At 35.3% G+C, this 22,220-nt stretch overlaps 1 protein-coding gene and 1 non-coding gene across 6 annotated transcripts in view; one reads left to right on the top strand and one right to left on the bottom strand.

Annotated features, from left to right (window-relative positions):
* The window catches only part of GPATCH8 (G-patch domain containing 8), a 90,417-nt gene that overhangs the window by 11,159 nt on the left and 57,038 nt on the right, over positions 1-22,220 (top strand). For 2 of the 5 annotated variants that reach the window (XM_061144220.1, XM_061144222.1), the window contains 2 exons: positions 8,976-9,050; positions 17,059-17,131. In XM_061144220.1, the coding sequence (XP_061000203.1) occupies positions 8,976-9,050; positions 17,059-17,131 (148 nt within the window). Of the gene's footprint in view, positions 1-1,054; positions 1,075-8,975; positions 9,051-14,964; positions 14,983-17,058; positions 17,132-22,220 lie in introns of those variants that run through there. The other 3 variants (XM_061144223.1, XM_061144221.1, XM_061144224.1) reach the window with 3 other exon arrangements.
* Positions 14,503-14,574, bottom strand: TRNAC-ACA (transfer RNA cysteine (anticodon ACA)). Its single transcript has one exon. It is a non-coding gene; the product is annotated as a tRNA-Cys (tRNA).

Raw genomic sequence — 22,220 nt, 5'->3', positions numbered from 1 at the left:
AAATTAGCACTGGTTAGCAAATAACAAGATTCACTTATATGGATAAATTTAGAGTAACCTTTGTCTCTATTTATATTGAAATGATCACTACAGCTAAATTTGTAATAGAAAATTTCCACCTTTGTTCTGTGCTTGGAAGCAGAATCCTTGACCTGTAAGGAACTAGAGCTACTGTGTACTTCAGTAATATGCAGGTCAGTCAGGTTCTATTCATTTGTAGTTAAGACCTACCCCAAGTTGATCCTTTTTTGAGAGAAGAGGCAGTTGAAAGAAAGTCAGCTGGCTGTATGTATATGTGGGTGTGCATTTAAAAGTCTTTGACACATTGTGTGTGTGTCTGATCTTTTTGAACTTACATTTCTGATCAGCATAAATGAAAAGCTATATTTCACTCTAAAGGCAGATAATATTTAGAAAGGAAGAATTGATTTGGACAGTGGAATAACTGTTCAAAGCAGTGATCATTGAAATCAGATTTTAAGAATGCCTTAATCACAGGATCTGTGGATGTTCACCGGGATGACCGTGTTCAGTTTATGCCTCTTGTCTAGGGGTGATTGTGATTGGCACACCCTCTTCTTTCAGTGGGCCCTGGCTTGTGTGATACAGTCATCCTAGGTCTGATGGGATTTCAGAGTCTAAATGTGGTTTTGAAAGCAGGGTAAAGCAGAAAAAATGACTTCTCTTCAAATCTCTGTTGAGGCCATCAGATAATCAGATGCTTTGCTGATTATTTTTGGAAAGAAGAATCTTACTAAATTCATCAGAATGACTTGAAAAAAATTTTTGTCGGGGAGAACGGCAAGAAATATTTTCATCAAAAAAAAACAACAGAAATATTTTCATCATCATCACCGCTACTGCTGCTATAGTTTGTGCCCTGGGAGTTTGAAATCACTTTTTATATTCCACCCTTCTTCATTTTGCTTTTCTAGTACAACATTCAGAAGGGACAGAAGGATTCAGAATGAAAAGTTAAACCACTTCTCAAAGACAACCACTGTTTAATCTAATTATGCGTGGATTCTTTCAGAGTTAATATATACAAGCAGTCTCCATTCTACCTTTCCAAAGGTACATTTTTTAGCTCTTTGATTTTTTTTCTCATAATATGCTTTCAACAATAATGATAACTAAAAGGTTTTTGTTTTTTGTCTTTACTTGTAACTAATTTTAGACTTATAGAATAGTCCCCAAAATAGTGTAGAGGGTTTTGGTATACTACACACTCATGTTCTTCTGCTATAATATTTGTATAATAACCATAACATAATTATCAAGACTAGGAAATTATCATTGGTAAGATAATATTAACTGAACCATAGACCTTATTTGAATTTTACCAGTTTTTCCACTGATGTTCTTTTTCTGTTCCGGGATCCCATCCAAGTCTCCACATTGTTTACGTATAGCTGCTTCTTGGTTGCCTTCTCTCATCTGTAATACATCCTCAGTCTTTCCATGTCTTTTATGATAACTAAATTTTAAAAAATTTATTGGAGTATAGTTGACTTACAGTGTTGTTGGTTTCAAATGTACAGCAAAGTGAGCCAGTTATATATATATATATCTCTCTCTCTCCACTGTTTTTTTTTTTAAAGATTCTTTTCCCATATAGGCCGTTACAAAGTATTGAATAGAGTTCCCTATGCTGTACATCCATCCATCTATACAGCAGGTTATTAATTATCTGCTTTATATATTGATACTAAGTTTTGACTGTTTGTGCTTTCTATAGAGAATATCATTTCAGAATTATGGAGGCAAGGTTATTTTTTTAATCTTTGGGTTTTGTATAGTAGAATACAGTGGCAGGAATATGGGACTAAGAATCAGAAGCCTTTGTGAATTTGTGACAATCTCTGTATCAGTTTCTGTATCAGTTCTCTTGTTTGTAAAATAGAGATGATTAAAAAAAAATCCCCTAAATTCAACTGGTGCCCAAATCCTGTATTGATTATATCAAGAGCTTATTAGGGTAAGGTTTCTAAAGGATTTTATAAAGGGTTTTATAAAGAAAGCTGTCCATGTCTCTGTGTGTGGAATGGTATTGATCCTTCCCAAAACTTTTAAAAATAAACCTTTTATTTTAGAACAGTTTTAGATTTACAGAAAGTTTGCTAAGGTAGTACAGAGTTTTTTTAATACACCACACCTCTCATATACTCTGTGCCTGTTTCCCCCCTTATTAACATCTTGACATTAGTATGGCACATTTATTTCTGCATTAATGAATATCTCTCTAATCACCATGACCATCATGATGAATTTTGCCTTATGCCTTGACTCCTGCCATTTCCCATGAGATTAATACTGTGATTCTTTCCCCTTGCATTTTCATGATGAGCCTTTACTGATCCATTTGCTGTGAACCTTTTGTAATTTCCATATGTCAGATGTTACCAGCTTCTAATTGGACATTGCCTTGGTACCCAATCTAGGTTTCTGTCAGCAGTATAGTTTCACCCGTTTGCATAGAAAAATGTAAAGTTAAAGCAATTAAAAAGCAAAAAGCAGAAAAAAACCCCCAGTAGAACAAAGCAAGTAGTACAAATGTAAAAGTGGATATTGATAAAAGTTCAGGGTACCTTGCAACAAAGGAAAAAGTGAAAGTGCTAACTTTATTTCATTTCTTAGAGATGATCGTTATCAATTTTACAATTTTGTGGTCAACTTTTAAAATGAACACATTATTTTGAAGAAATGCCTTGGAAATTTTGACTACGGGTTCACTCAGATTATTAACTTTTTTGTTGTTTACTTTTTAAAAAATACATAGGTTTTCTTTTTTAGGTCAATTTTAAATTGAGGTCAGCGTTCAGTTTCCATATATCCATTCGCTCCTTCACATCAACTGTAATCAACAGTTCCCACCAGAGTGGTACATTTGTTACAAGAGGTGAACCAGCATTGACACCTAATTATCACCCAGGTCCTAGTGTATCTTAGGGTTCCCTCTTGGTGTAGTTCAGTATTGACAAATGTAGTATAATGACATGTATCCACCATTACAGTATCATATAGAATAGTTTCACTGTCCTAAAAATCTATGTTCCATGTCTTTATCCCTTTTTTTTTTTTTTTACTTTAAGCCCCTGACAGTCACACACTGTACTTATATGTACCTCTAACTGTTTCCATTGTATTGCTTCTTCCAGAGTGTTGCTTACTTGGAGTCAAAATATGTTATCTTTTCAGATTGACATCTCTCACTTAGTAATATGTTTTCAGGACTCCTCTGTGTCTTTCTGTGACTTGCTGGCTCATCTTTTTAGTGCTGAATAATATTCTGTTGCATAGATATATCATGGTCAGTTAATCTGTTCATCTCTTCAACATCTTGGTTGTTTCCAAATTCTAGCAGTTGTGAATAAAACTACTTAACTGTCATGTACAAGATTTTGTTTGATGTAAATTTTAAACTCATTTGGATAAATACCAAGGAATTCAATTGCTGGATGGTATGGTAAGAGTATGTTTAGTATTGCAAGAAACTGCCAAACTGTCTTCAGAAGCAGTGTTTTGCTTTCCCACCAGCAGTGAGTGAGAATTCCTGTTGCTCCCACATCCTTGCTCGCATTTGATGATGTCAGTATCTTGGATGTTAGCTATTCTCATATGTAGTGGCATTTGATTTTAACTTGCAGTTCTCTAATGAAATAAGTTGTTGAGCATCTTTTCATATAGTATGTGTTACGTGTATATTTTCTTTGGTGAGGTGTAAGTTTAGATCTTTTGCCCATTTTTAAATTGAGTTGTTTGTTTTCTTATTGTTTGAGTTCTTTGTATATTTCAGATAACAGCTGTTTGTCCAATGTCGTTTTTTGCAATATTTTCTCCTGTTTTGTGGCTTATCCTCTTATTCTCTTGACAGTGACTTTCACAGAGCAGAAGTTTTACATTTTAATAAAGTCCTTAGCAATTATTTTTTTTATGCATCATGCCTTTTGTGTACTGTGCTGTGCTAAGTCACTTCAGTCATGTCCGACTGAGACCCTGTGGACCATAGCGTGCCAGGCTCCTGTCTATAGGATTGATTCTCCAGGCAAGAATACTGGAATGGGTTGCCATTTCCTCCTCTAGGGAATCTTCCCGACCCAGGGATCAAACCCACGTCTCCTGCATTGGCAGGTGGGTTCCTTACCGCTAGTGCCACCTGGGAAGTCCCATGCCTTTTGGTATTGTATCTGAAAAGTCAGCATCAAACCCAGGGTCACTTAGTTAGTTTATTGCTTGCTTTTACTAGATTTTCATGTCATTATATTTATTTTGGTGTAGATGAAAAATGTTTTATGCTTCACCACTAGGGATTATTAGCTTTGTGGTTAACATTTTACTTTTGATAGTAATTAGGTTTTTGTAGTGACAAATTTTAAATGTCAGTTTTTTTCCCCCCTGTAGGATACGTTTAATTCACTTTAAATCTGCAAATTCATAGAATTTTAGGCCAAGAAATGACATGAGTGTCTAGTTCATTTTGTAAATTAGTGCAGAATGGATGAAAACTATAACATTTGTATGAGGCCAAATAGCAAGATAGTGATAAAAACAGGACGCTAATTGTTTGGTTTATTATGGCAAATCAGATACTCAGAATGCTGAGAAGTGATCTCTTTCAATTCTCTAAGTTAGTTATGATAATTTGTAGGATATTTCTTTGCAGGCTGTTTAAATTCAAGTGCTATCACTAAAGTCAGCAGATATTAAAAAAAAAAAAAAAAAACTAAAAACTTTAGATGTTGGTTGTGAGAAGGCAGTGGCAACCCACTCCAGTTCTCTTGCCTGGAAAATCTCATGGACAGAGGAGCCTGGTGGGCTGCAGTCCATGGGGTCGCTAAGAGTCGGACACGGCTGAGCAACTTCACTTTCACTTTTCACTTTCATGCATTGGAGAAGGAAATGGCAACCCACTCCAGTATTCTTGCCTGGAGAATCCCAGGGACAGGGGAGCCTGGTGGGCTGCTGTCTGTGGCGTCGCACAGAGTCTGATACGACTGAAGCAACTTAGCAGCAGCAGCAGCAGCAGCAGATGTTGGTTAGTTTTTTTTTCCCCAGAAATATTTACCAGCTCCTGTCACATTTACATAACATTGCTTGTTTAATTTTTGTCCACATAGTCTCACACAATCTTTGTGAGTTCTTCCCTTCCTTTTAACTTCAAGTTAATATACTTCTACATAGTTTTAAAACTTTTAAATGACTCCCTAATTGCATTAATAAAATAGAATTAAACTCTTCCCCTGTTGGACATCGGTCTCTACTTTTTAAAACAAAAGAGAAATGCTACAGTATCATCTGCATTTTAAATTTGTAATAGCTGTGGAAAATGTTGATATTCTTCTCTCAGTGTTCCCCCCATTACCTTTTACTTCTGGGAAAAAACTCCCAAAGTAACAGCATAATACGTAACTGTATTTTTGAATCAACACCATTTAAAATTTCTGGGAAAATATTTTAAAATTTATTTTAAAGTGATATTGATTCAAAAATACATATAGCTTTCATTTTAAATATTCAGAGATAAAACACAAAGTGATTGTGATTTCTATTAGGATATTTGAGTATTGGGTAGTTAAGTATAAAATTCAAAAGAAAAAAGCATGTGCAGTTAAAAATGGCCTCTGTCTCATCTCTTGTCTCTTAAACAGTTAGGTTTCTGAGTTAACTTGTAGAATCAACCAGTTTTTAGGGGGCTGAAAAAACCACTAGTTGGTGTTTTCCTCTAGTTTTGCTTTTTTCAGAATGCTATATAAATAGGATCAGGTCACTTCTTCAGCATGACTTCTTTCACTTAGCATAATGTGTTTGAAATTCATACATATGTTGCTTATATGAGTAGTTTATTCCTTTTATTGCTGAATATTTGTCCATGTGTGGGTGTACTATAGTTTTTAAATTCCTTTCCCAGTTGAGGGACATTTGAGTAATTTCCAAACATTCACAGGCAGGTTTTGTTTGAATGTAAGTTTTTCGTTTTACTTGTGTGAATACCTAGTGACAGTATTGATGGGTTATTTGGATAACTGTGTGTATAAGTTTATAAGAAACTGCCAAACTATTTTCTTAAGTGGCTGTACAATTTTACATTCCTACCAACAAACTTTTGCCTACTTTAGAACTAGGTTTTCTTAATATTGTGTTTTGTGACTTCTTTATATATTTTGGATACAAATCTTTTGAGACTTGTGAATATTTTCTCTCAATTCAGTTTTTCAATTTTTTCTTTTGTAAGTTGTGCTTTTGGGGTGGTATCTTAAATCCTTGTCTCGCCCAAGGTCTAATTTTAGGTCTGTGATACATTTTTTGAGTTATATTTTTATTATGGTGTACAGTGTGGATTGAGACTTTTTTGCATATGAGTACCTAGTTCTAGCACCATATATTGAAAATACTTCTCTAGTTGTTTTTGAACCTTTGTTGAAGAGCAATTAATCGGTTGTCCTAAGTTAAAGGTTTAGCTGCTTTAAAAAATAGTAGCCAATTATTGAAATTATTCTTTTATAAATTATATCAAGCTATAGAATAAAAGGACCGACTCAATGAACATGAGTTTGAGTAAACTCCTGGAGTTTGTGATGGACAGGGAGGCCTGGCGTGCTGCAGTCTATGGGGTCGCAAAGAGTCGGACACATCTGACTGACTGAACTGACTGACTGACAGAGTAGAAGAGTATTATGAAATTTGGCTGGACATTGGTGTCCTATGGGCTTCCCTTGTGGCTCAGCTGGTAAAGAATCCGCCTGCAATGTGGGAGACCTGGGTTCAATCCCTGGGTTGGGAAGATCCCCTGGAGGAGGGAAAAGCTACCCACTCCAGTATTCTGGCCTGAAGAATGGCATGGACTTAGTCCATGGGGTTGCAAAGAGTTGAACACAACTGAGCGACTGTCACTTTCACTTTGGTGTCCTATACTGTGAAATTTGGGTTAATCTAGTTTATCTGAATATTTATTATTTAGGAATTTAGATGTACTTTGCAGTTAACAACTCTCAAGTAACTGTTAAACTTAAAAGATAAATAAATTTATTTATTTATTTTTGCCTGTGCTGAGTCTTTGTTTGTGCGCAGTTTTCTCTAGTTGCTGTGTGTGGGCTTTAGTAATTGTGGTGCTTGGGCTCAGTAGTTGTGGTTCCTAGGCTTACTTGCTCTGCAGCATGTGAGGTCTTCCCAGATCAGGGATCAGACCCATGTCTTCTGCATTGGCAGGTAGATTCCTTACCAGTGAACCACCAAGGAAACCCCAACTATTAAACTTTTAAATGCTAGAGTAGAAGTTAAATGCCAAGAGGCAGGTGTTACTTTAAAGAGATCATTGGACGAAATATTGGAGATTAAGACAGACTTTGAAGATTAATGGCTATTTTTTTACATTATTTGTTGATGGTTGTTTTTTCATCATTCTGGGAAGGGAGAGTGGTAGTGTTAGTTGCTTAGTCGTGTCCGACTCTTTGTGACCCCATGGACTGTATGTAGCCTGCCAGGCTCCTTCGTCCATGGGATTCTCCAGTCAAGAATAGTGGAGTGGGTTGCCATTCCCTTCTCCAGGGGATCTTTCCAACCCAGGAGTCGAAAGCAGGTCTCCTGCATCGCAGGCGGATCCTTTTACCATCTGAGCCCCATTGCTCTTAAATCCTGTTCCATTTTTAGGATTAGCTTTTATCTTTGGAAACCCCACTCCTATCCTGTTACTCTTTCTTTTGGATAGACTCTGCCACACAGTTTTATTATCTTTAACCTGGTAAAAACAAATAACATTTTTCATTTTAATTAAAGTGCATAGTCCAATGGCGTTAAATACATTACCAGTGTTATACAACCATTATTACCACTGTAGTTCCAGAACTTTTTCGTCACTACAAGACCCCATTCTTGTCCTTAAGGACTTCACAGTCTGGTGAGGAAAACAAGTAACCTAATGTTTACAATATGGTGTGGCAAATTACATGTCAGAGCTTGCTATAATTAAGCTGTATTCGTTCAACTAAAATTTTACTTTGAAAAAGCAAAGTAATTTTTGGTTAGGTTAACATCCAGGTTGTCCTACCACTCCATACCTGAATTAAATTTAGACTAGACTGAAATCTTTAGTTTTTTTGGCTTAAATAAATTCAGGACTCACAAATCCTTGTGCCCTCTACTTTGTAAGATCATTTGAGGAATAGCGCTATTTGGGATGGTAAAAGAATCTGCCTGCAGTGCAGGAGACCCAGTTACTTTGTGTAACAAGAAGGAAACTGAAAAATTGATACTCTGATTTAAAGCTAAATTATGAACTCTTCCTTTTCTCATGGAGCAGAAAAAAACAGAATTAGAACTTCCTAGTTATCTGTTTCTATCCTCAATTGAGCTGTTTTGACTTATTCTAGTTGTAGTGACAGCTTCCTTGATTATGGTCAAATATGGCATTATACAGGCATGCTTGTCTATTGGCAGATCATTTGAGGAATAGCTGTATTTAGGATACTGTGTCAAGAGATTGTGTTTCTGAACTCTTTGAAGTTTTGGAGTTGGAAATTGATGATTTAAAATTGAATATTTTAGCAGTTTTAGTGAAAGACAGTGTTAGCGACATTGAACAGTGTTGTAATACAGATTTTATTTGCATTCTGCTGTCAGGGTTTGTTTGCTGTAGCACAAGATTGTTTTGGAAAAGTAAAACACAATACAGCCCTTTGTTTTTAAGATTCTGCAGTCTTCCTAATATAGTCAGTCTCAGAAAGAGTTGCTATCCCAAATGATGGTTAATGTTTTAGTTAGCAATTTCAATGTTTATCATAGGAAGACAAGTTCATATTACTAGATCTAGACTTCTAATAAATTGTGTTTACAGATTTAATAAAGCCTGAATTTGTGACAGTTTTGGTTGTTTATTCAAAAAGAATGAAAAATTAAAAATAACCCCCTAGTTTGATTAGTTTTACTAATAATTTTGGCATTTGCTTTCAGGAAAAATAACTGTAGTCTTGTTTTTTCAGGGTAATCACTTTGATCAATATGAAGAAGGACATTTGGAAATTGAACAAGCATCCCTTGACAAGCCTATAGAATCGGTAAGATCAGTGCTTAATTTGGGGTCATAGATAGATAGTTAGGTAGTGTTCGTGTGACACTTGATGTGAATGAAGTTAAACTTGTTAATTAACTTATAGTACAGTTTAGAGCTGTTTTATTGCATGCCCTATAGTAATCAAGTAGAGTTTGAGTTGTAATCTAATATTTAATATGTTAGGAAATCAGTGAAAAAAATCTAGAAACATTTTTGAATTTTGATGGAAAAATATCATTTTTGGCCCATACTGATATTCTGTTAAAGATAACAAGTTTAAGTTTAGTTGAAGTTTCTGTAAATTGAATAAAGGAGTAAAATGTATTTTGATCCTTTAAAAAACCTTCACCTTTCTTGGCAACACAATCATGTGTGAAATGTTCCATTAGGAACAATTAGGGGCTAATGTTTTTATTTACCAGACTCTTGTGAGACATGGTAACTTCTGTCTCTATGGTTTAAGAGAAGTCTGGTTTTTGTCAAAAGTTGATTGTATCTATTCACATGACTTAATTTTAAATATTGATACAACGCAACAGAACAGAGATTTGTTTTCCTGACTCTTAATTTTTGAACATTATTTTTATTTTGAAAAGCCCTTTATTTTCAGATTACACAGTCCATTGTTAAAATGTCTAAATTTGTCAGTATTGTCAGTATTTAATATTTGTTCTTAAGTGTATGTATGGAGTCATCGGAGAGAGAGTCTCTATAAATAACAGTCAAGATGTTCCCCTTCTCCCTTTAAGAAATACTAGCTGCTTCTCCTCCCTCAGGAAAATAAGGCAATTTAGAGAATACAGATATTTTAACTTTAGCTTTTATTTTCATAGCTGTAGCATAGTAAAGGATCAACATATATTTATGTTCCTAACTAGGTTGGTGTTGTGTGTGTTTGTGTGTGTGTTTAGATGTTTACAGAAATTTACACAACTTGGGGTGTTCGACATTTTTCTTCCACAGCAGTTGGCCCATATTAGCTAAGCAGCCATGATCTGGTTTGTATTGCACGGTCTGCCTTTTTTTAATTTCTTCTCTAGGGTTTCTTTCTCCCCCACCTCCCCTTCTTATTTCTGTTCTTCTGGTCCAGTGAACACTGCATATAGTACCTTCTGTCTTAATGTGCTGGCATGATGCTAGACTTAGGCATGGCAGTAATTGATGACGCATGTGATAATGCTGCAGAGGGAGAACTCACATCTGATGTTGTGCTGAAAGCCCAGTCTTGTGTTTTGACTTAAGGATGAAATGCCAGGCCCACTTTGATGAGTTAAAAAATCTTTGGAGTTTTTGTCTTATTTTACTATCGTCTTGGGAATTATCACAAGGTGGAATTTTACAGTGAAATCTATGGGCTAGCTAGGTCAGTATTTTATACCTGAAAAAGAACTTTTCCATATCATTTAAATGTTTCTTTGGGTCAAAGTTTAAGAATAGATAGCTGTCAGCAGAAAGACCCAGGTGCCATATTCTACAAGGTACAAGGTTGATTAATATTATACAAGCTATAATTCAGTGGGTACTCTGACTCAACAGTAGCAGGAAATTTAACTGGACTAAATTTGCAGCCTAGTATTCATTATTGCTATACTCAAGAAAGTTTTAATAAAAGCACGAAATTAAATGATATTTAACATTTTAAAAGCCTTCTTTTAGGACTGCATTTAAAGGTTTTTGGAAAGTTTGTTCCTTTGGCATGTGGGACTAGTGCTCTTTTTCCTCTCACAATGTCCAGGAATTTTCCCATCATATGTCATAGAGAGAACACTGTCAGAAGGCAGTCTGACTGAGTAATCTCAGTGAGTAGGAGTGGAATTGATACATGCCTTACTTATTAAATAGTATTATCTTCTCCACTAAAAATAGCAAGTGTCCTCGGACTGGATATTTAATTTTTTATGAATAAGTATATATTCAGAGATGTATAGTAGTAAATTGTACTTCTAATGAAAATTTACTCCTCAAACACATTAAAATATGCATTATTTGTAATGTGGTAGTTTAGGTAGTAATAGTAAGGTGCTTCATAGCCAACGTGGTGTTAGATAGAAGTGGGGCAAAAAGAGAGGGATTTTTCTGTTCCCCAATCATTTGGGGGTAAATTTAAAGTTTTAAAAGAAAGTCCTAAAATGATTGGCATAAAAATAGTGTAGTAACTTCCAAGAGCCCTATCACCTTGGGAATGCCCACCAAGTAAGTGTATATTAGTTACACATCTGGCTGGCTGGCTATCTTGTTGAGCTATCGAGCTATCTTGTTCTTAGGGGGAAATAGCAGTTGCTTCTAACACACAGAAAGAGTCTCTGCTGAATTAAAATCTTTCTCTGCAGCAATATCTATTGAGAGGTGCTGACTGTTTTGCTACAGCATGCAACTCAAAAGTGGCTGGAAATATGCAGCTTTGGGAGTCTACAGATCATTGCAGGAGCTAAAGGTCTAGTCATTTTTTTTTTTAAACAAAGGTAATCTGCAGCAGCTGGTAACCGAGGAAGTCTCTGGACAGGTTTGTGCCAAGAATATGCCCATGTGAAGGGTTATTGTGAGTATAGGATTAAGGGCTTTTTGTTTTGTAATAGGGTAAATGTGTTGCAAACTAGCAAGATGGGAAATGAGATACAAAGATGTGATAATACATTATGATTTTGATAAACTTGTGAAGCTTAGATTTGTTCCTGAGATGATACAGGTACTTCAGTTTCAATCTGGAAATGTTGAAAATACATCAGAGTCCAGCATTAATGAAATAGGTGGTTATCTTTGGTATAAATTTTTATTTTCCCTGGTTTATTTCAACCAACCAGATATCTTTCAGTGAAGTTTCTGGTCGACAATAAAACACTGTTCCAAGAAAATTGTTAAAGAATTGCCAGAAAACTTGTTTATCTGAATTAAAGAGAAGGTGGAAAGTATAAACATTTTGCTCTTATTACAAAAAATTTTTTTAATTTATGTTTTAATGTAGCTGCTTTATGAGATTTTTAGGTCCCAGCTATAATTATGATCTCCACTTTATACCGAAAAATAAAGCATTTAAAAAACAAAAATCTTAAAACCATGACCCAGTCTAGAATTCCACCATAGATCCAAAAATTGGTTGATTTGACTTAAGGTATATGGTTCTTTGTGATCTTTACCATAGAAGGAAGATGAGAAATCAGATGGGAGAGTGATTATAAGCTATACAAAGGCAAAATCCCTGCACCATAGACTTAAAATATGTTGTCATTGTTGCAGTTGGAAGTGAAACTGCCCGTCAGCCAGTACTTGGTTTTTGTTCTACCTGACTGATTAAAATTCTGTCTTTATAGTTGTCAGGTTGACTGAGCAGGTTTAAAAAATGAATGTAAGTTTTCAAATTCCAGTTGCTGATGTTTACTTTGCATATCTAAGGATTTAGAAGTATATGTATAAGTGGGTTTTGTCATGTTGCATATCTGTTTAGATCTGTGGACTCCACTAGTTCCAAACTGTAATTCTATAAGACTGCTGATTTGATATTTCGCAGTGACCATATGTGGACTGCACTATAAATAATGTGCTTCTTGGAGCTGAATGGTGTAGCATTACTATATGGCTTTTCTCTCTAGTCTTCATTGTGTCATCTGTAGTGAGCTATAGATTTTTTTGTTTGGGGAATTTTTACAACTTGTTGTTTGCATGGGTTCACCTAGTAGCACTTGGTTTTTGCTTATAGAGTCTTTAATACACAATCAGCAAAGCTTACAATCCACTCAAGAGATTTGCCATTTTTGTCACTGTTGAAAATGAGCTAAATGGTGTAAATTGAATGTGGCTGTCGACTAAAAGAAAATTCAGTGTGGAATTAGTATTCATCTAGTCATTGCCATAATTGTAGTATAGTTTTCTCTTGAGACTTGGTATTCTGTTTCCTACTATTAAAAAACTTAGAATCAACCCCACACAATGAAGTGAATTTTAGTCTATATTTTGGCAGACTCCCATTATACTGATTGGTGGGGCTGTTTCCCAAATCGTTATTGTTTCTTTGATGGTATACAGTTTCAGGGAACAGAGGGAAGTTCCTAGGAAGTTTTCTACTTGGTATTTAATTAAATTGTTGAGGAATGGCTGAAACAATAATGAGATGGTTTTTTGTTTTGGGGCTGGTATTGTGTTTTTAGCATATTGGTAGTTGTTTCTAATACACATTTCTTGCTATTACTGATGTTCCCATTTAAAAATTATATCCTCCTTTCTTGCACATTTAGTACGGAAGATTAAAATATAGCACTTTAATTTACATTTAAGTTTAGAAATAGAAAAACCATAAAGGCCAATTTAGGTAATCTAGATGAAAAAAGTTTTGAATTTTTAGCTCAGCTTCATAGTTTAACCAGAATTAAGAAGAACTTCATTCCTAACCAAATAAAATGCCAGACTGCCACCATTTTTGAATGTTAAGGACAGAGAGTAATAAATAGGTCATGGGAAGAATTCCCTGGCAGTCCAGTGGTTAGGACTCTGCACTTTAACTGCCAAGAACTCAGGTTCAATCCCTCATCAGGGTACTGACACCCCACAGGCCGTGTGGCGCGGCCAAACAACAACAGGTTTTGGGAACTCTTTATGAATGATCTGGAAAACCACCCTTTTGCCTACCTCCCTTGGGCAAAGTTAGTTGCTTTATTAATTGTTTAAAATTAGTGTTTTCCTGCATTTCTTCCATGTGTATTTAAATTATAAACAGCCTATCTCACTATACATGCCCCTTTTGTCAGTCACAAACCAGTCTGTGTTAAAAAAAATACATTTTCAGTTCTATAAGATTATAACTAAACTTCAAATTATTTATTTTGTTTAAAAATAAAAAATGAAGTTTTTTAAGTCACTTTTGTAGTAACCATAATAATAAATTGTTATTTCAGGAATTAAATAATGCTCATTGCCCTAGTTATGTCTAGATTACCAGTTGAGGCTACAGATTACTGCAGTTTACTGTTATAAATGACATTTAGTTCTGTTAATACTTTGTTATGAGGTATTTTGACGTGCCTTTCTTGTGTTACCCATCATCCTTAAGCCTACTCGATTTTTGACTAGTCTTTATAAAACGTTTTTCTTTTGGTAGGAAAAGGGACCATAGTGAATGCTAGTCCTTTCTGCAGAGTTGCAGAACTGCCATTTTTCCTCCAAAAACAGATATAGTCTGAAATTATAGGAAAGGCTCAGATTTTCTGTAATCTAGGAGGTTGGTGAGTGGAAGACTTTCTGGGAGATAGGCCTATTATTTTTGTTGCTTTTTGTTATAATTGCAAGGACATGGAGTGGCATATTAATAATATTAATACATAACCACTGACATTTTATTCCCTGTTCATACTTGGGGAAAGTGAAGTCACTCAGTCGTCTCCGACTCTTTGCGACCCCATGGACTACCATGGGATTTTCCAGGCAAGAGTACTAGAGTGAGTTGCCATTTCCTTCTCCAGGAGATCTTCCCAACCCAGGGATTGAACCTGGGTCTCCTGCATTGTAGGCAGACGCTTTACCGTCTGAGCCACCAGGGAAGTAGATTTAATTAAAGAACAGTTTTCCTTTAAAGATTTAGAAGAGAAGTACCACTGCCATTTTGTATCAATAGCTTTTTTTGAGAAGGTGACAGCCATCTTGAGTGGTTTTGTGAAAGTGATGCTAATGTGTATAACCCTAAATTTTTCTTTTTTCTCCCTCTCCCTTTAACATTTGCTTTTCCTTTCACTGTTGTCAGTCACAACACGCTGCTCTTGAATCTCTCAGCTGGTCTTGACTCGTGAATTTACTTATGCTTTCACTCTTCTTTAATAAATACATTAATTGCAAGCAGTGAATTGAAAACAAGACAAAAAAAAAAAAAAAAACGACCATTAGTGATTGGACAGTTTCTTACTTTGTGTTACATTTAACTGTTCTTTTGACAGCCCAGTTTTTAAAGCCAGGTTCGTATGGAAATGCTTTCACTCCACTTGCACTGCTTTTGGAAATAGCATACTGCTTCATTTGTCTGTTTATTTTAGTGCATTCATAATATAACACTGTCAGCATAATGTCTCATCTCCACTTAGCCAAAAGATAGTTTTTTTAATTTAAAAAAAGAGACAACAATTTTTGTCAGCATGGTTTTAATACCCTAAATCTGTGCCTAGTCATAAAATTAGCCTATTAAAAGATTTAACAATACTTTATTCAGCTACATTATCTTAGAGTCATTCTGCTATCCTTGTCCTTTCTGCAGTTAATTTAGTTGTAGGAGTTATGATATAAAACAAGGATTTTATGTACAGGTAAGTTTATTTCCACAGTAGTACTATAAAGGCCTCTCTCTTTATCTTCATTTTCTGCTAACATTAGTTGTATTAAGACTTAGAAAAGTTTTTTTTTTTTTTTTACAATAAAGCTATTTATAAATAGTTAGGCATTCAGTACTTGGATTACATATAACCATAGCATTTTCTCATTCTCTCAATTCCTAGCAAAAAATAATCTCTAGTGACCTTTTGTGCACAGTAATGACTGTGTATATGTATGTTTAAAATAATTGCATTTTTTTTTATAGAAACAGTTTTCATTATCATTTGCCCCATTTTTTCAAGTATCCTGATCTTCGTTCCTCTAATCAATAAAATAATAAGCTGCTTAGTCCAGTTTTCTAGTTGGCATCCTCTCATAAACTCATAGAAGGAAGTTGACCCTTTTTTTTTTTTAAGCAGAGCATTGAAGAGACCTGATCTTCCTCTTGTAACTTACTATCAGAGATATACTAGTAACATAATTTTTTCTATAATTCTAGAGCATTTTACCATTGAATATGTAGCTGGAAGATAAAAGTCAATTTAATCTGAGATGTTTGTTTTTAATTCAGAAATTTATGGTTTAGTTGACTTCATAATTTCATTTCAAGAAATATGAGATTATTTTCAAGTGGTGATACCCAATTAATATTATAAATTACATCTTAATGCATACAGAACACTTTTTGTTTACAATTTTTAAATGTTTTCCTTTACATCATTTTATCAGATACAGTTAAATGATTATTTTAGTGTTCTCTCTGTATTTGTAAAAAGCAAAGAACTGGACAAAGGTCTGCAGAGGTTTCTAAGATCTTGAAACCTTATGCAAAAGCTGACATTTAATTGTTGTTTCTAGTGTCTTTACATGTGGTTTCCATTGAAAGATCTTTTCCACTGTGCTCCTAGGAAGATGAGACATTATGTATATTGGTTTTTTTCCCCTACATGCACTAATGGTTCTTTACTGTTAACTTATTGCTAGGCCTGTTTCATTCTAACATTTTAGCATTTTTGTTAGATTACATGTTGAAATGCATCACTCAGTCTGTGCTTGAGCTCATTTTATTTTTCTGTTTAATCAATTTAATTTCTCGTTTTACTAACCTCACTGTTTTTTCAGTTTAATATTGGCTGCATGCTAGTTAAATATTTATATTTTTTATATATGTATTAAAAAACCAATCAAGTCTAGCCTGGATTTTGCTCTGATTGTGTTTTCATTTCTAGTGGTGGGGCAGTCTTACACTTACAACTTACTTTATATCATGAAAGCCTGACACATAAGCAAAATAACTAAACACAATGTAGATTTTCTTTAAAAAAAAAAAAAAAAACTCTTAAAGTGGTGCTGTCTAGGTGGTGGATATGATTGTATAAGTACTTTGATTTTATGCTTTTTAATGTTAGTTTTAAATTTCATAAGTGTATTCTTCCCCCTTTCCCCTTCCCTTTTTTCTCTTTTTTAAAAGTGTTGTGTATAAAAATTGCCCAACACACCATCAGAAAGGACCCTTACCCTCTTTGGTCTTACTGTATTAAATACTAGCCAGTATTTCTTTTTACATTAATGCCCCCTTTGTTGGGCACAGCTCCCCTATTAGCACCTTTTTTGCATGCATATATGTAGAATTATCTCTTGTTCATCACCTGTTAAATATCACTAGGAAGGGAAGAATATATTATTGGAATATTTTTGGTTTGTCTCTCTGTTCTGTCTGTCAGGATAATATTGGACATCGCTTACTCCAGAAACATGGGTGGAAGCTGGGCCAGGGATTGGGAAAATCTCTTCAGGGTAAGTTTTTTAAATATACCAAGAAAAAAGAAAGAAAAAATGTTTCTGATGCAGATCTTATGTCTGAATATATTTGCTGTCTTTCTTTAAAAAGTGTTTGGGCTTTCCCCCCTCCCCGCCTTTTATCCCCTAGAGTAGTCTGTTTTTCCTATAACTGTATTTGAAATCACTATTAAGCTAATAATTTGCAAGAGTAAGCTGCTGTGTCATGAATACTTTCAGGTCAAACATACTGTGTATGGCTCAATCTGTTTTTAATTTCTTTTGGTGGAAGTGATGGGTGGGTAAAGTAAATGAAATACGTATGTACTTCACTTTACTTCATAAAGTAAATGAAATCAGAATGTACTTTCTTTGTGTCACTTAGTGATGTGTTGTGGCTGCTGTATTTTAAAGAGGATTAATTTCAACAGCAGAGTTTAATTTTTGCCCTCCTGAATTCTTCCTGAAGCTGGTGATTGCCCTGGTTCTTTGTCTCTAATCAGACTCCATGCGATAGTAGAGAGAATAATTAACCTATATGAAACATTAAATGGAAACAGAGATTTCCTAGGGTTCTCTGAGAGGCCATTTCTCAAGTTCAGGTCAGTCTCTGGGAAATGTATGGTTTAAAGTTTACATTGCATGTATTTTTTTCTTTTTAACTATACTAATTATTTGGATAACAAACAATGCTAACATTTCTGCTTCTGAGTTCTTGCTAGTTGAAAACCAGTCAACCAACTCCATTCACTTATTAGCTCCCTCATATTCAAGGGCTGCTGTTGTCTGCAGATGTGAACAGTACCTCAGAAATGATGGAAATCATTGTACTTCTACATTTGGTCATGAAGGGTCTTGTTGTATAAAGGGATCTTTGGGGAGAGGTGTACTACTGTTGACTTAAGTTTTTGAATTTGGGAAATGAATTTCCATAATACGAGTGGGCAGTCTATAATCAGTTCACGTGTCTGTATTAACGGGCACAACAGGACGGGGCATGAAACAGGATGTTTCAGTCTTTACATCCTTTGCTTTTTAAAGTATACATCCACAGATTCTATTCAGTGCTGACATGAGAAATGCTCAGAAATACATTTCAAATTAATATTTATTACTAAGCATTAACCTGTCCTTTGGGGAGGTAGAAAGATTTGATCACCACTAAACTTGTTTTCCAGTGGTGCAAGAACTCATTGTACACAGTATAAAGAATACTCAACAACTGAGAGCAATTTGTATGGCATAGACCATAGATTTTGTAAGAGACCAGAAAAGAGCAGGGGTCATCAGGACTAAAGTAGAAATGACTTCTTGGAGGTTTAGTCCCAGTGGTTTGCACAGTTAAATGTTGGATTGGGTTGAATGGAGGTGATAGTTCAGAATAAGGTCTGAAGATTGGATTTGATCTTTCCCCCTACTATTTGAAACCTCTCTTCCTATTCAGAGATTCCCAGGAGCATTGTTGATTGTTACTGTTTTTGTTCAGGTACACAGGGGAGTAGAATTTGGGGACATCACATAGGGGGCTAGCAAATCTGTTTGAATCCCAGAGTTTTGCATTGTAAGCATTGGAGACTTCAAAGTACAACTAGAATTGGCAGAGAAAAAGAGTGAGAGAGACATATAGCAAGCGAGTTTAAGAAAGGTGCTCTCTGATGGTCTAAAGAGGTGGGATGGGGAGGGAGGTGGGAGGGCGGTTTAGGAGGGGAGGGACCTGTGTATACCTATGGCTGATTCATGTTGATGTATGGCAGAAGCCATCACAATATTGTAGAGTAATTATCCTCCAATTAAAAATAAAATAAAATTTTAAAAAAGATTAGGTAAATGGGTACTTAACTATTTTTGGGTGATGGAAAATTATTGTTTCATTTTAAGAATACTTTCAAATTTGAGTCTCTTTAAACTTTGAATTCCTTGAAAAGAGAATTCAGATTTTATCCATATTTCACATTCATCTCTGTGGTGATTGGCATGTAATAAGCACTCAATAACTCATCAATCCATTATTTATTTAAAATAAAAGATAAATTTGAAGTCCATCCATTTTTTTTCTTTTTAATTGTGGCAAAGCCCACGTAACATACAATTGCCATCGTAACCATTTTAAGTGTACATTTTGGTAGTGTTTACTAAATTCACATTGTTTTTCAAAGCCCATCTGTCTTGAATGGCTAGTACGGTCTCTACCCTTCAAAAAGAATGGGACCTTATTCTCCTGCCAGCATTAAGGGGTGACTTTAATTATCTTGGAAATGGCTCTTTTATTTATTTATTTATTTATTTTTTGGCTCTTTTATTTTTTTAGTGTCACATTCAACATTGTACAGACATTGAGTTGATTTCTTTTACATAGCTCTTTCTGTAATACCCACATAGTTTGACTAGAATATAGCCACATTTATGACATATTGAGATAATTCATGACAAATTTTTTTCATTGTACCAAATCTTTGCTACAAATAACCACTGAAGAAAACCCTATTGCTTTGCAGAAAATCATAATGCCTTCTTACTACTGCATAGACTAATCACTGCAAATAATTTCTAGGTTCATGGCTTTGTAAGTTCTTTGTATTTACTTGTTTATTGTCAACTTTTAGTTGCTTTTGTTTGATTTTAGGCTCTAACATTTTTTAACATGCAGCCATCCACTGAATTTAAACCTGATCTTTTCAAGATTTTGTTAACATTTAAAAATTATTGCAAGCCTTGTGAGACTTTACAGAGTGCTAGTCTTTGGGGCTGCAGTGTATATAACTTGTCACTGGATAGGTTGGAGAATAGGGCATGCTAACTCTGAAACAGAATTCTTTGTGGCACGATAGAAAATTCAGCTTTGTTAGGTGGGTTTAATTTTGTACTTGAATTTCCCTTATTCACCTTTTGTTCTCCCTTAATATTTATTAGGGCTTCCATAGTTGCTAGTGGTAAAAGAACCCGCCTGCCAATGTGGGTTAGACATAAGAGACACCAGTTGGATCCCTTTTGGGAAGATCCCCTAGAGAAGGGAATGGCAACCCATACCCGTATTCTTGCCTGGAATATCCCATGGACAGAGGAGCCTGGAGGGCTTCAGTCTATGGGGTTGCACAGTTGGACACGACTGAAGCGATTTAGCACACATCACAGTGCTTATTAAAATACTTCAAAAGTTAAAATTTGTGTGTGGCAGATAAGTGATTGTTAGTATTAAAAAAAAATAAAAGACTTGTAGAAAAGGTTGTTGACAAGATACCTGAAGGAAACAACAATAAAGAAAGGCCTGCTGATGAGAAATACTATGAACGGTTGTGGTTTTGTTTTCTTTTAATGGAGGCAGAAAGTGTGTTTAATTTGGAATAAACAGCAGATGATAGTTGTATTTTGTGGGTGTTGAATTTGGTTCTTGAAATTGTTTTATGACCTTCTGACAGCTTTGAAATAGAATGGAATGTAGCTCAAAATCTTTATTTTGCTATGAAATAGGTAAGTAGATGTAGCCCAGAAGTGGTTCCTAAACTTTCTTTGTTATATTGTCTAAGAGCTGTTTGATGATTTGACTGATTTTTTGGTCACAAACAAAAGTTCATCCCCTGAGACAAATGAAGAGGTATGATATATTTCCTTTAGAGGGTTCAGTCAGTAACAGTCCACCAGCATTAGCTTGGCTATGAGATAATAATGTATTCTAGTTATACCAGTTGTAAATAATGTAAGTCATGGGCAAAGTAAATAAGATTGTTCCTGCTCTTCAGGTTTATTTTCCAGTCCTCTAAGTCTTGCTTTTTAAACTTACGGTACACTTTTGAAGGTTTTTTGAGGCCAGGGACTGTGTTTTATATTTTTTAGTATGTGATCCATTGAATACTTAATTGACAAATTGCTTTAAGTTCCTTGAGAGTAGGGATTCTCTTTTATTTTTGTTTAGAAGCACTTGGTATAGGGTATGAAGCAGTGTGAACAGCATTTGGAAACTTAGGATTTAGGTTTGAGTTTGGCTCTGCCACTTAAAGTACTTTAAGTAAAGGGACAAGTTGAATTATTTGTTTCAGCAATAAATGAGGATTAAAATCTTTGCCTATATTCTTGCAGTGATTATGAGGATAAAGTAATTAAGTGAAGTTACTTTATGCAAACTGTAAAACACTATATAAATGCTAATTGTTATTAACACCTCAATTGTATGGTGTATATTTAGACATTTTAACTGAATTTGAGTTAATCTTTAGGTATTCATCAAAAGCCTAAGTGTCATAAAAATCATAGAGAAGCCTCTATCTTACTACTCTCTATCTCCCAGAATTTGTAGCAGTAATAGCTAAGATACTAATATGTGCTATTATTGGTTGAATGGCATCACCAACTCTATGGACATGAGTTTGAGCAAGCCCTGGGAGTTGGTGATGGACAGGGAAGCTTGGTGTGCTAGTCCTCAGGGTCACAGAGTCGGACACGACTGAGCAACTGAACTGAACTGAATATGTGCTAGCTATTTGACTCCCAGCTCTGTGCCTTTAATGCTATGTATGTTTTAGGGTCCTAAGTCCCTAATTTTGCTATTTGTTTCAGTAATTCTCAGCTCTTCAGTTCAGTTCAGTCACTCAGTCGTGTCTGACTCTTTGCGACCCCTTGAACCGCAGCACGCCAGGCCTCCCTGTCCATCACCAACTCCCGGAGTCCACCCAAACCCATGTCCATTGAGTCGGTGATGCCATCCAACCATCTCATCCTCTGTCGTCCCCTTCTCCTCCTGCCCTCAATCTTTCCCAGCATCAGGGTCTTTTTCAAATGAGTCAGCTCTTTGCATCCAAGTGGCCAAAGTATTGGAGTTTCAGCTTCAACATCAGTCCTTCCAATGAACACCCAGGATTGGTTGGATCTCCTTGTAGTCCAAGGGAACTCTCAAGAGTCTTCTCCAGCATTAATTCTTCTGCGCTCAGTTTTCTTCAGAGTCCAACTCTCACATCCATACATGACCACTGGAAAAACCATAGCCTTGACTAGCCGGACCTTTGTTGACAAAGTAATGTCTCTGCTTTTCAATATGCTGTCTAGGTTGGTCATAACTTTCCTTCCAAGGAGTAAGCTTCTTTTAATTTCATGGCTGCAATCACCATCTGCAGTG

Source organism: Dama dama, chromosome 5 (assembly GCF_033118175.1).
Source record: "Dama dama isolate Ldn47 chromosome 5, ASM3311817v1, whole genome shotgun sequence".
Taxonomy (NCBI): Eukaryota; Metazoa; Chordata; class Mammalia; order Artiodactyla; family Cervidae; genus Dama; species Dama dama.
Note: the sequence above shows the minus strand (reverse complement) of the source record. Positions and strands in the feature narration are given on the sequence as shown.